The sequence below is a fragment of the Calypte anna genome, chromosome 1 (genome assembly GCF_003957555.1).
Source record: "Calypte anna isolate BGI_N300 chromosome 1, bCalAnn1_v1.p, whole genome shotgun sequence".
Lineage (NCBI taxonomy): Eukaryota > Metazoa > Chordata > Aves > Apodiformes > Trochilidae > Calypte > Calypte anna.
Window position 1 is genome coordinate 172330679 of NC_044244.1, and position 12617 is coordinate 172343295.

General features: G+C 36.3%; 1 protein-coding gene across 2 annotated transcripts in view; it reads right to left on the minus strand.

Moving 5' to 3' along the window:
- COG6 (component of oligomeric golgi complex 6) overlaps positions 1-12617 on the minus strand; it is a 55091-nt gene that overhangs the window by 35438 nt on the left and 7036 nt on the right. For both annotated transcript variants that reach the window (XM_030468145.1, XM_030468137.1), the window contains exons 5-8: positions 4214-4325; positions 2140-2222; positions 1832-1902; positions 543-636 (exon numbers count right to left, since the gene is read on the minus strand). In XM_030468145.1, coding sequence (XP_030324005.1) covers positions 543-636; positions 1832-1902; positions 2140-2222; positions 4214-4325 — 360 coding nt within the window. The remainder of the gene's footprint in view (positions 1-542; positions 637-1831; positions 1903-2139; positions 2223-4213; positions 4326-12617) is intronic.

Sequence of the window (12617 nt, forward strand, 5' to 3'; positions counted from 1 at the left end):
CAGCAAATTCTGAAGAAGAACTAACGAGTAGCATATATGATACATATATATTTATAAAAATACTCCTGTGCTTTAGAAGTCCATTTGTAATAGATTGTTCTTAACAGATTACTGTACAGCGTATAATTGAAGACTTTCTTATTACCAGGAGCACTTCAGTAAGAGATAATTAGCCATATCAATTTCTATTGTGGGAATTTAAATGAGACAATCACATGCTTTGGACAGTGTTTTTTCTTCTTCAGAAAAATCTCACAAGAGCAGTAGAAATTCACAATTCGTTTAGATTAAAATAAAAACAGTCTGACATTTTACTTCAATTAGAAACCAGTAAGCTGGAAAAAGTCCAGTGACATTTACTGTACCATAATTATGTCAAAAATACTTCTAAAATTTTAAGAAGATGAAATCTATTTAAAAAAAAAAATCTGATTAAAGACTAAATTGCTATCACTTCTGGCACAGTAATTCATGCCAATCTTTAAATCTCATAGGCTGGAAATACTAATTTCTGTTCTAGATTACTACAAACATTTACTTACTTATACAGGACAGGTCTATCTTGTAAGGCTTCCATGGCTTGAGCGAGAACAGGAGAAATGTCACACGACTCTTGCGTCAAAGCCCTACATTCATCTATAAAATACCAGAAGATTAAAATGGATTCTTTCCAGTGTAATACCTTTTATAACAAGCTGTTAAACAAGAATGTGAGCCAAAAATTCAAACGTTTTTGGTTTTGGACTGAAGCCTTCTCGAACTGAAGAGCAATGGAAATTCACAGTTTGTTTAGTTACTTGGTCTAGTTTGTGTTAAAGTAATTCCCTCAATTAACTAATTGAATGTCAAATTATATGTAATTAAATTAAATGTCCATCACAAATCTCATCAATATTAAAAATTAAAGGAAGCTTAGTATCTGGTTGCACCCATGTATGAGCATGAAAGCCACATTCTGCCACTTTCCTTTATAACTTCACCATGTTTCAGGTAAACTACTCAGAAAAAAGGAAGCAATTACTTGAGTAATTTGTGGGTTTATTTTTAAGGGTTTTCTGGTGTTTGTTTGGGTTGTTTTTTTTCATTATTTCAGTTCTATTAACAATGTAATCTTGTCTATTCTGTGCAAGAATGTGGAAATCATATGAACACTGAGTGCTTGATGAGAGTGGAAACACAACTATTATTTGAGGCTTCATCATCCACTGAAGAATAGTTAATGAACAACAGATCATATTGCAGCAGCTTTTTTTTTCCATATCTTTCTGTCAATGTCTTAGGAGAACATTAGTACAAGAGCATCAACATTCTATATTATCAAGATGCTACACTGAATGCTGACACTTAGATCCAGAGCACATACGTGGAAAACTAATCACCTATTATTATTATTCAGAAGAGCATTCTGAAAAAGAAAAAAAGCCTTATTTTCAGGTAATAAGCCACTCTTCACACTAAACCAGATCTTACTACTAGATTGACAGAAACAAGAACTTCCCTGAGACCTGCAAGAAAATAAAATGCAATGCACTTAACACTTCCCTTAGGCCATGAAGCTGTAGCTGCTGTTCTCTGTGGAAAACCATTTGACAATACATAACAATACAATAATTATTATAGTTTTACAGAGATGACACAGATCCAAAACAGGAGAGAATTTCAATCGACCATTCCATTCACAGAAGCTTGCTTTTGGACAAACCTTTCACTAAGAAAGAAACCCAAAGCCTTAGTAAGGAATATTGGAAAGGGTTTTTGCCAAGTTCATATCAGGGAATTAAAGGAATCATCATAATGATATTCATAAACATAAAAACATTCTTAGCCCTACTTTGAGTCCATCTGTAAAGCCGTTCATAAGATGTCTCCTGCAGTAAAGCCATCTGTTCCATAATTTCCAAGCTACAAGACAAAAAGATTTTATTTGTAAATACTATTTTAGGTAGTACTAGCAAAGGCATATACACATTAAATAAGATATACCACTATGAATATTTTGAAAATTTGAAATATACTTCTACTCTCTGTTTTGATGTGAAATACTCTGTATGTCATATGAAGTAAAGAACAGAACTTTCCTGTAACTTCTCCTTTTAACTATCACATAGTTATTTTTGCACTATTTTAAGTAACACTCACCCTGCCCTCTGCTGATTTGTCCGGAGGAGAATCTTGACATCATCATGAATTTGCTTTACTCTTCCTAAAGCCTTGAAAAAATCCTAAAAACAAAACAAAACAAACTTAAAAAGGAAAAAAAAAGCAGTGTTTAAAACCACTAACTTCTCATTCAAACCTCTAGCATTCTGAGCAATCTGTACTCCCCATTTCAATAATCTGTATTTCTGTTCCTTGCAGGTCTGAGTTCCAACTGCTGCTCTGAAAATACCAGTTCCACATTCTCACCCTTCAATCCACCTGAATAGCCTTAGGACCACATACATCTACATGTCTTTTAAATACCTCCAGTGATGGTGACTCCACCACTTCCTTGGGCAGCTTGTTCCAATGCTTGACAACCCTTAATAATGAGAAATTTTTCCTAACATCCAATCTAAATCTCCCCTGGCACAAATTGAGACCATTTTCCTTTTGTCCACGTGCTAGCTACTTGGGAGAAGAGACCAACATCCAGCTCACTAAAACCTTTTCTCAGGTAGTTTTAGAGAGTCAGAAGGTCTACCCTGAATCTCCTCCAGACTGAATAACCCCAGTTCCCTCAGCCTTCTGCCAGCTTCATCACCCTTAAGACACCCTCCAGTAGCTCCACGTCCTTCTTGTAGTGAGGGGCTCAAAACTGAACACAGTACTCAAGGTGCAGCCTCACCAGTGCAGGAGGACGATCACTTCCCTTCTCCTGCTGGCCACGCTATTCTTGATACAAGCCAGGATGCTGTTGGCCTTCTTAGCCACCTGGGCAACTGCTGGCTCATACTCAGCCAGGTGTCAACCAGCACCCCCAGGTTCTTTTCCTCTGGGCAGCTTCCCCAAGCCTGCAGCCCTTCATGGGGTGGTTGTGACCCAAGTGCAGGACTCAGCACTTGGCCTTACTAAATCCCATTTCACTGGCCTTGGCCCATCTATCCAGACTGTTCAGATCATTCTGCAAAGTCTTCCTACCATCAGGCAGATCAACACTTGGTATCCACAAACCTACTGAGGGTGCACCAAGACTCCTTGTCCAGATCACTGATTAAGATATTAAAGAGAACTGGCCCAGTAGGGAGCCCTGGGGAACACCACTTGTGACCAGCCACCAACTGAATATAACTCCATTCACCACAACTCTTATCAAATAGATTAATCCTTGTTCTGCTGAAAAAAAAAAGCACTATAAATGGCACAGCATTGCCTTCATTGTTCTCTGTAACATGTGCTTTTTAGAAACCTGAATGTTCTTTAATGGTAATAGTACAAAAGCATATAGCAATTAGCCAAGTGCACAATCATTTAACACATTTCGTTTATGCTTTCATTAGCACTGTTTATGGTTATCTGTTCCATGTCTTTAATAATGCTTTAACTGCAAACAGGATGCCTGTTGAAATAAGATAGTATTTCTCAGCAGGTAGTCCACATTTAAGTGGAGGTTTCTATGCAACTACAATAATAAACATCTACTAAGTGCATTCAATTGTCTCATTATTCAGTGTGCTTTTACTTGAGAACAATATGCCTTCTTATCCAAACCATAAGCATAATTCCAAAATTTGTTTTGGAAGGTGCCTAAAAGTGAATCACCACCAAATAATAATGAATGAGAGTCAGATTATATTGTTTCAAGTCACTGAATACTATATACATGCATATGCAAAATGCACACACACACACACACATGCACAGGGGTAGTACTATGCATTATTAAAGAACTGCAAATTTCTCGTTTGCTTAATTTGAGTGTGATGACACTTTAAAAAAATCAGCACTGAAAATTAAGGCTTTATAAAGGTCTTTTTGAAGTGTAGAACCACATGATAGCTCATTTGCCCCTTAAACTCATTATACAAACTAGAATTCAATTCTGATTTTCTTTCTTGTTACTTGAATCTTTCATCACACATTTCCAACTCATCAGAAATTCATCTTCCTGTTAAAAGGTACATTCATCCATAAAGAATTACATTACTCACTAATAAGAAGATCTCATGTACAATTCAGCTAGGACACTTCTACATTTTAGTTCAGGGCAAAGCTTTAATGATCATTGAGTTACCTCAGTAATTGGCTCATCTTTTGTTCCTCGAAGGAGGTTCATTTCATCTGGTGTCAGCTGGAATTTTGCTATGAACGCATCTGCAACTTGTGCTTTCATTTCTAGTCTCTGACTGAGATAAAACAAAATGAAGAAGACATTACCTCTTATGTTTCTCAGACTTATTTTGCATATTCATACTTCTGCAAATGTTAGCATTAGAAATCAGTGTTATTAAATTCTAGTAATACACCTAATATTATATTAAACACTTGAGTTGCATCATCACATACAATTTTTACTATGCTTACATAGATTTCTATGTATAGACAATGCAAAGGTAAGTTAGCACATTTAAAAACTAGCAAGTTCTTTTAATATAGTAGTTAAAAGAATATTTTTTTAAAGTTATCAAATCCAGATAATTTGTGCAGTTGTAGTGCTTGCAGTTATTTCCTTTCCAACCCATCAAGGAAAGAATGGGGCTTCAGCTCATGTTTTCAGAGAGACACAACAAGCTGTACCACCCAAAATGAGAAAATGGTCACCAGATTAATCCACTTTTTTTGTGTGGAAAAGATTCTTTTTAACAACACACATTTGGGATACAAGTTTACTAATTTTAAAAACAAACAAACAAACAAACAATTTATTGCCTAATTCTCTTGTTGATTATCCTCCTCAAAATAAACACAGCAGGGAGGTAATATGCAAAAAAAAAAAAAAACAACCCAAAACACCACCATCTCTTGGGCAGCATCTTTTTGCACAAGTTTTATCACACACCTTACGACCACAAAAGGACCCTAATGAATAGTTATATTCCACAGGAAGGGACTGGAATTCCTGTAGCAATGGGAAAATGCTCAAATTGTGGTTTGAGCATGCAGTATTCCAGGAAATAGACTTTTTTAGGACATTGAGAAGACACTACTTAGTTATTTGTAGAACAAGGCTCAATTACTTTAAGACCATTTCATCTGCCAAAGTGATTACTGCAAGACAAATACACTGTTTTTACAGGGTGGTAAGGCAGGCAATACACTTCTGACTGCCATAATTAAATTTCATTGCAAGATCAAAGCTTGAAAAGTATGCATTCACTTATTTACCACTTCTCTACTCTCTAAATAGAATCTAGACTGTAGTCAGCTGAAGAAGCACAGAAAACTGGGTTCTCTCTGTAGACATGAATGGCCTTCCCATCTGCAGTTCCACAAACTACTTTAGAGATCAGGTGAAATGTTTCACAGTCACCACTACTCTAGCATAGTGAACAGTGAGAATGAAAGGGATATAAAATCCAACAGTGTTTTTACAGTAAAATTGATTAAAATCAAAGGGGAAACCAACCCAGTACTTTTAAGTCACACCTAAATAATAAGAAAACCAAAAAAACTCATCTGATTTAATAGCACATCTTTAACTGACATGTCAGCCAGGGTCCTAGGCAGATGTGGCTGTTTGGACTTTACACACTGACAGTTTTCCAAGGCTTCAAAATCCACCTGTCTATTTGGTTTTCTCCAACTTAACTCTACAATTGCAAATTCAGAATGTTCATGAAGCTGAATCTTCCTCAGGGAAGGAATGAGAGTGATGGAGAATAATTCTGGCCAACTGAACCAGCAATGACAGTAGATGCATCCATGACAAATCACTTTCAATCAATCTGATAGCAGTTCATCTAAATCTAGATCACCTAAATCTAAAAAGAGAGGGTTCAGAAAATATACATACAAACCATGCTCCCAAGAACTAACAGACAGCAGTGTAATAAAAAAGAGTATTTCTTAATTAAATATTTGACTTGTCAGAGATCTTCTCATGGTAACTACATCATTCTCACAACACAGCTGAAAGATGAATCAGGTCTGTTCTGTAGTAATAGATTCCACCACTGCTAAGATGGTTGAGCCATGCTGCCCTCTACTGCCCTTTCCACTGTGCCAGGAACTCTTTATACTATCATGAAATTAATCACACCAGGGAACAAAGTAGTAATTACAATAATTAAAAAACCATAACTACTCAAATTGAAAATCAGGGAAGAATACTTAAAAATTTCAAATGCACCAAACGATGGTGCATTCAACAGTGTGTTCCTTCCTTTTCCACACAATGGTGCTGACAAAATCTAATTTATCAACTTCACCATCACTGGATGTGGTTGAAACCATCATGTGGATGTGGGCAAATTAATTTCATTTAATAGTTGCTCCAAGTCTCTCCTCTTTTGTTGGAAACCTCAATTTAATATGAGACCACAAAGCCAAAAAGACTTACACTGGATTATCCCTATCTTTAGGGAAATGAAGAAAGGTAGCAAGGAGACTGCAGAAACCAAATGTAAGACCTTTAGTTTCAACTGAAACAAGATCACAGGCGTAGTAGGGATGTCGAGAAACTTATCTGTTCTTTGAATGTGTGAATCTCCAGAGCACATAAACTTTTCATAGAATCATAGAATCATAGAATTGGCTGGGTTGGAAGGGACCTCAGAGATCATCGAGTCCAACCCTTTTACCACCATTGCGGTTGCTAGACCATGGCACTGAGTGCCACATCCAGTCTCTTTTTAAATATCTCCAGGGATGGAGAATCCACTACTTCCCTGGGCAGCCCATTCCAATGCTTGATCACTCTCTCCGTAAAGAAATTCTTTCTAATATCTAACCTAAATTTCCCCTGACACAACTTAAGACCATGCCCTCTTGTCTTGTTGAAAGTTTTAAGTGTTTTTACAGAAGATTTCCATTTACTATCATCTCCTGTTCTTCAGATTTTTTTGAATGCAAAATTTCACCAAACCAGAGGTAAAGGGAAGTCTGATTTTAGGAAGTGCAACATACCAGGAATAACCGGGTTTTTTTCAGCTTGCTTTGCAGATTTCTTGGAATTAGGGCTGCAGACATTCCAAGAACAAGGGCCAGAGTCACAAATGGTACAAACAGCATGCTCTTTAGTCCAAGCTGGAATTCTGTATCCCTTCACTCCCAGGGTTGTAAAAATGAACAATGGCAGAAGATCTTGCAGAGGATCTCTCCAGCTGCAAGTCCTCACTCTGCCCAAGGCCCCCCCCATCACTTTTTTGCTGCTACAGAAAAAAGGGTTCAATCAAACATCATGCTTAAAGCCATTCCCATCTCTGCCTGTCTTTGGCTCACACTTGCCATAATTGCTCACTGACTCACGCCGCACACTCCCAAGTAAATCACATTTAACTACTGGCAAGCTTAAAGTTTCACAATGTGAAGGCAAAGCAATAACCTCAAGGTGGCAGCAATGTTTCATCTATCTCTCCCAAGATAATGATCCGGAATCAGGGAGCAACACCTAACCTAAGCCTAAATAAAAGCACAACTCTGAATGTTGATAGAGCTCTTTCCCTGGGGCTCTTCACAAAGGCCGTGGGATTTCAACAAGCTCCTTTGTTTCAAAATCCAGGTTAGCCATCACTGCGGATACTATATCCTAAATGATGGATGTGGAACAAAAACGTTAAGTGCTATGTAGTCTTGACTGCTACCTGGCACTACACAGTATTAATAAGACCAATACATTTGCATAGGCATTTAATTTAAAATATATGTATATTTCCTCAAACATAAGCTAAAAGCTATTTAACTAGAAATTAATCAATCCTATTGAAACAGGAAATTGGATTAAAATATCAATTAAGTTTGCTATAATTATTTCACTGCAGTAAGTGCTATGCAAAACACACTGCAGGCAACAACAAAAGCTAGAGTAGGGTCATCCTACATAAAACCCAAAGCAACCAGTACCTGTGCAGATGCTTGGCACATTTCAAGACCCACTGCTCTTTCTGTAAACATGGGCTTTTTGAAATTGTGTGCTAAGCATGTGAATTACAGCAGAGGAAACATCTAATTTTGGTTAAAAAAAAAAAAAGCTTTGGGATAACACTGAAGTTATCCCTGCATAAAAGGAACAAAACTAACAGATCATGGGAACACTGCTTCAATGCAAAGCAGAAAGTGCCAAGTGCTGGTAGACTTTTGAGCTTGGGTGGGGGACAAGACTTCAACAAAGAGCGATTTCCCCAGTTTTAATCGTTACCAGGGAGACAGAATTCTTTTGCAAGAGAACTCAAAAGGCCAGGAAAACTATGCACTTCATGCACTTTTCCCTTGAACCAAAGACAAATGTGCATTGTTTGTTGGGATTATCACCTAGACAGCTCAAAAAATGAGGTGGAGAAGAAACAGGCTTTTCCAAAGCTTAATTTTATCTTGCCACAAAGTACAACACAAAAAAAATCTACTAGCTTCCTTTGCCTAGGATGAGATGCAGCAGCACGTTCTGAAATGACTTTCCATTTGTGGTTCTGAGGATTCAACACATTTTTACAGCCTCAAAAAGATGGAGTATTTCTAACTTATAAAAAAATAACAGCCATCTTTAAAAGGCATCTATAAATGTGTTCCAGCAGCAATGGGAAAAATCCTGTTTCTGTAGTGGTTTTTGTGGAAGGAAAATATGCAAGACTATATAACAAAGTATCTACACACAAGTCATTGTCAGGAACTATTCCTTAAGAATAAGTACCAGGTAGAAAAATTCATTTGTAAATGCCCAGAAAAAGTGTTTTAATTCTACATTTTGTATGTCAAACACATCTTTATTAAAGAGAAAGTGAAATACCGTGGGAAGGTAATCAGTAAATACAGCATAAGTAAATATAACATTCTCTCCTTAATTAAAAAATAGGAAGCCAACAAAAATCAGTGAATTGATTAACGTTCCCAGGATACAGGAATATAGCAGTAATACTACAGACGGCTTTAGTGAGACCTCATCTCAAAATCAGATCACAGTCCTGATCATCTGTGTTCAAGAGTAACAGACTCCCATTAGACAAGATCATAGGAATGAAGAACCTCATTTATGAGAGGAGATGAAGGGAACTCTTGTGACAAAGGATGAGAAAAGATGATTTCTATCCAAGAAATAAGTTGGAAATTAAGGAAAGGCTTTTACTGGAAAGAACAAACAATCTAGGTAAATGTTCCAGGAACAGCAACACACCAAAATGCAGAAATAATTAACTACTTATATGTTGAGCAGTTTATGAGTTTATCAAAGTCATCATGCAAATCATGTCTGGCAGCAGAAGACTGGACTTAAACATGGAAGGTAACCCCAATCTAAAAGACAGCTAACCTGCTAGGCTGCAGCTCTGCCATGTAATACATTCTGCTCTAAAAATAAGTAGGCAAAATGATAAAGGCTAAATCCACAGTTAAGCAACAGAGAATATTAACTGCACTGATATGATTCAAAACTTTCCAAACAACTTACTAAACTTGAGAATAATGTTTTTAAAAATTTTTTTAAAAGAGCTTATATGCTGTAAATAAATACACAAAATTCAGTTAATTCTTACACACCAATCAGGATTCCTAAAAATATTGTTGGTAGGTATCTGGAAAATAGTCTAGATAAACTATTTTCACATCCAACTCTTCACAGCACTCATGTGAGATATATACATATACTTAGTAGGTAAATCAGCATTAAGCACTGGATAAGATACAAGATATGTTTTCTAATTTACAAACAGAGATATGTTAAAAAGGAGTGTATTCCCACTGTATTGCTTGCAGAGGTGAGCTAGCTGATAGTGTCATACCAGACTGATATATTCAGCATATCTTTAATACAATCTAAAGACATTTGAAAGGGGACTGCCTGGTCTAGTTTCAAATTTGCCATAAAATCAAAAAATGTTGCCAAAGGCATGAATATAACACATTGTTCTCTAGCTCCACCTGGAATAAGATGAGAATGAATGAGCTTAACCAGCAGCAAAAGGAGAACTACATCAGCTAGTAGGAAAACAATAAAGCAGCAATGCATTTCCAGAGAAGACCATGGGCTCTCTGTTTCTGGGCTTTTCTTCTAAGAGCAGATCAGACAAACATCAATCAGGAATGGTATCATGTAACTGATTCTGCACTGATGATGATTTTTTGCTCAATCTGTAAGACCATGCCTCATTTCATATTGATCAAGAGTACTTCATGTTTCAACAGAGTACATGGCTGCTAGGTAGAAAAGCTTGCAGAACATAAGGCTTGTGCTTTCTCTGCTGGTCATTGCTAGGATATGGCAAATTAGGTGGATTCTTTTGGTTTTTTTCTTCAGATCCACTTCAGCTCTCTTGATTCCTGTGTATATATACTCTGTTACCTATTCTTTAATTTGGTGCAACTCAGGAAAAGAAAATTAGCCTTGGAACCTTCACCCTCCCCCACATCAAATCACCATTCAGTTTAGGCAATCTCTGCTTTTGCTCATGAAGCATATCCACCACAGGAATAAATGTAATTACAAGTCTCAAAAGGTCAAGACATGAAATACAGCTCATCAGTGCAAACCACCACATCACCACTTTTTCCAGCATACACTGATGAAACTCAACCTCTCTAACCTGCTACAAATACTGAACTTTCTGCATCATTTCCAACTAAGACAAAAAATATATTTCTTTAAAAACAAAATTAAAAAGTATCACCAGGAGAAAAACATGACAGATTTGTAGTGTAGCACTACTAAAGCAGCAGATGTTCACAGGGAACCATTTTCCTAAGACTTTTGACCTTGTATTGATCAAGGAGGTGACTGACAAATCATTCACTGAACCCTACAGGCTGCTGAATTTAAATAAAGACCAAGCCTGAATGTAATTAAACTAAAATAAACTGAAGTACAGAGTGCTGCATTCCAAAATATGTTTGTGAACCAGATTTAACTATTTTTAAAAGTGAAAAAATCCCAGTACTACAGAAACTGACTCTTCAGAATCAACTTTTTATAATGATTCTGACATCAAAGCACACATTTTACTGTTTAAGAACACAATGAAAAGAAATTAGCAAAACAAGACATGTAAGGGTGTTCAAGTGTTAAGCTCAGTTAAAGCTCTGAAACTGTAACGACTCAAAATAGCTGTCCCAGCTATTTCTATTTCCATTTTTTCATAATTTTCAGAGTAAGGTGGTCTTTACGTCCACAGAACTACTTTTGACTCTCACCAATTTTCTATTTCTGTAGGCCTATTTTCTGTGATGTCCCTGAGCACACACATCCACTCACATAACTGCTCTTATTTCATTTTATAATTAGCATTACAACTTAGTAGTACAATACTATTGACTTACCTTTCTCTGGTTTAGGATTGAATGTTTTTCTACTTTTAACTGCAGTTTACTTTAAAATTGATACTAATTGTAACATTTTTTGAGAAAATTAACTTTTCACAAGAACTGACCAGACATGAAGATGGTTTACCTAAGCCAAAGGTATCATCTGCCATTTACTAAAAACTGTTTTAAAACTATTATAGAAAGACAATTAGACATTTTTCAACACCAGAGGTAACATCTATTAGAAAATGAAGGGAAGTAAATAAAAAGCTGTGAAATACTCAACTATTTGCCTAAATAACATTCTATCCTCATATTCTCCAAGTGAAAACAGCAAGCTATTTTCCCTCAAATTCTAAATACAAATATTAAATATTTCAAAACTATAGGTTCCTAATTACCATAATTGTATGTCATGCATCTGAAAGCTGTCTTCCTTAAGTTTTAGAACACTGAATGAAACCATAATTTTCCTTCTACAAGAAAATGGTCAGCTATAGCAAATCAGACAAATGCTAGGCATAATAGCTAAAAATAACAGGAGATGCTTTTTTGACCAATAGCTAGTGCAGCAAATCATTTTCTGCAAAACAAAATAATTTGTGCATTTACTTTTTACCAATGGCTAAAACCCATGAGAACAGGACTTAATGGAGTACTCAGGGAGAAGGTCAGAGTCAAGATAACTTCCCTTAAAGACAATGTAAACAACTGGTTCAGCAAAATGACAGAATGTAATATTACCTCCATTACAAAAAGTAAAATTACACAGAGAATCCTACTATATTCTGAAATTCCTCTCATCCTAAACTTTGAGAAAATTCTACCTCACTCATATTTTCTTGTGAAAAGCCTATCACAGAATAAAACAGCTGGTAGAACCACAGAGCATAAACAGAAATTGGAACTGATGAAATCTCAAGATGGCTTCTGCCTTTCATTATGAGAGAGACATCTTTTTATAGGAAGAACTCTAAAAATCTTGTTATGCTCAACAATTACTGCCTTATTCTAGACTGACTGCCCTTGCTTTACAGTCATTGTTTCAGTTGCCTTCTTTTTGAATGGGTCCAGCTTTCATCTCTGCTTCAATCAGCATTTTAGGACATCTCAGAAGACAGAGAAGCCATGTTCTCCCAGTTTCACTATTTACTCCTTCATTGGCTCAGAAATGTCTTACATTAAAGAAACTGGCATTGTGTCTTACTGCTGGCAAGATTTCAGCTTTCCAAGAAACCCCTGACATTTAGTAG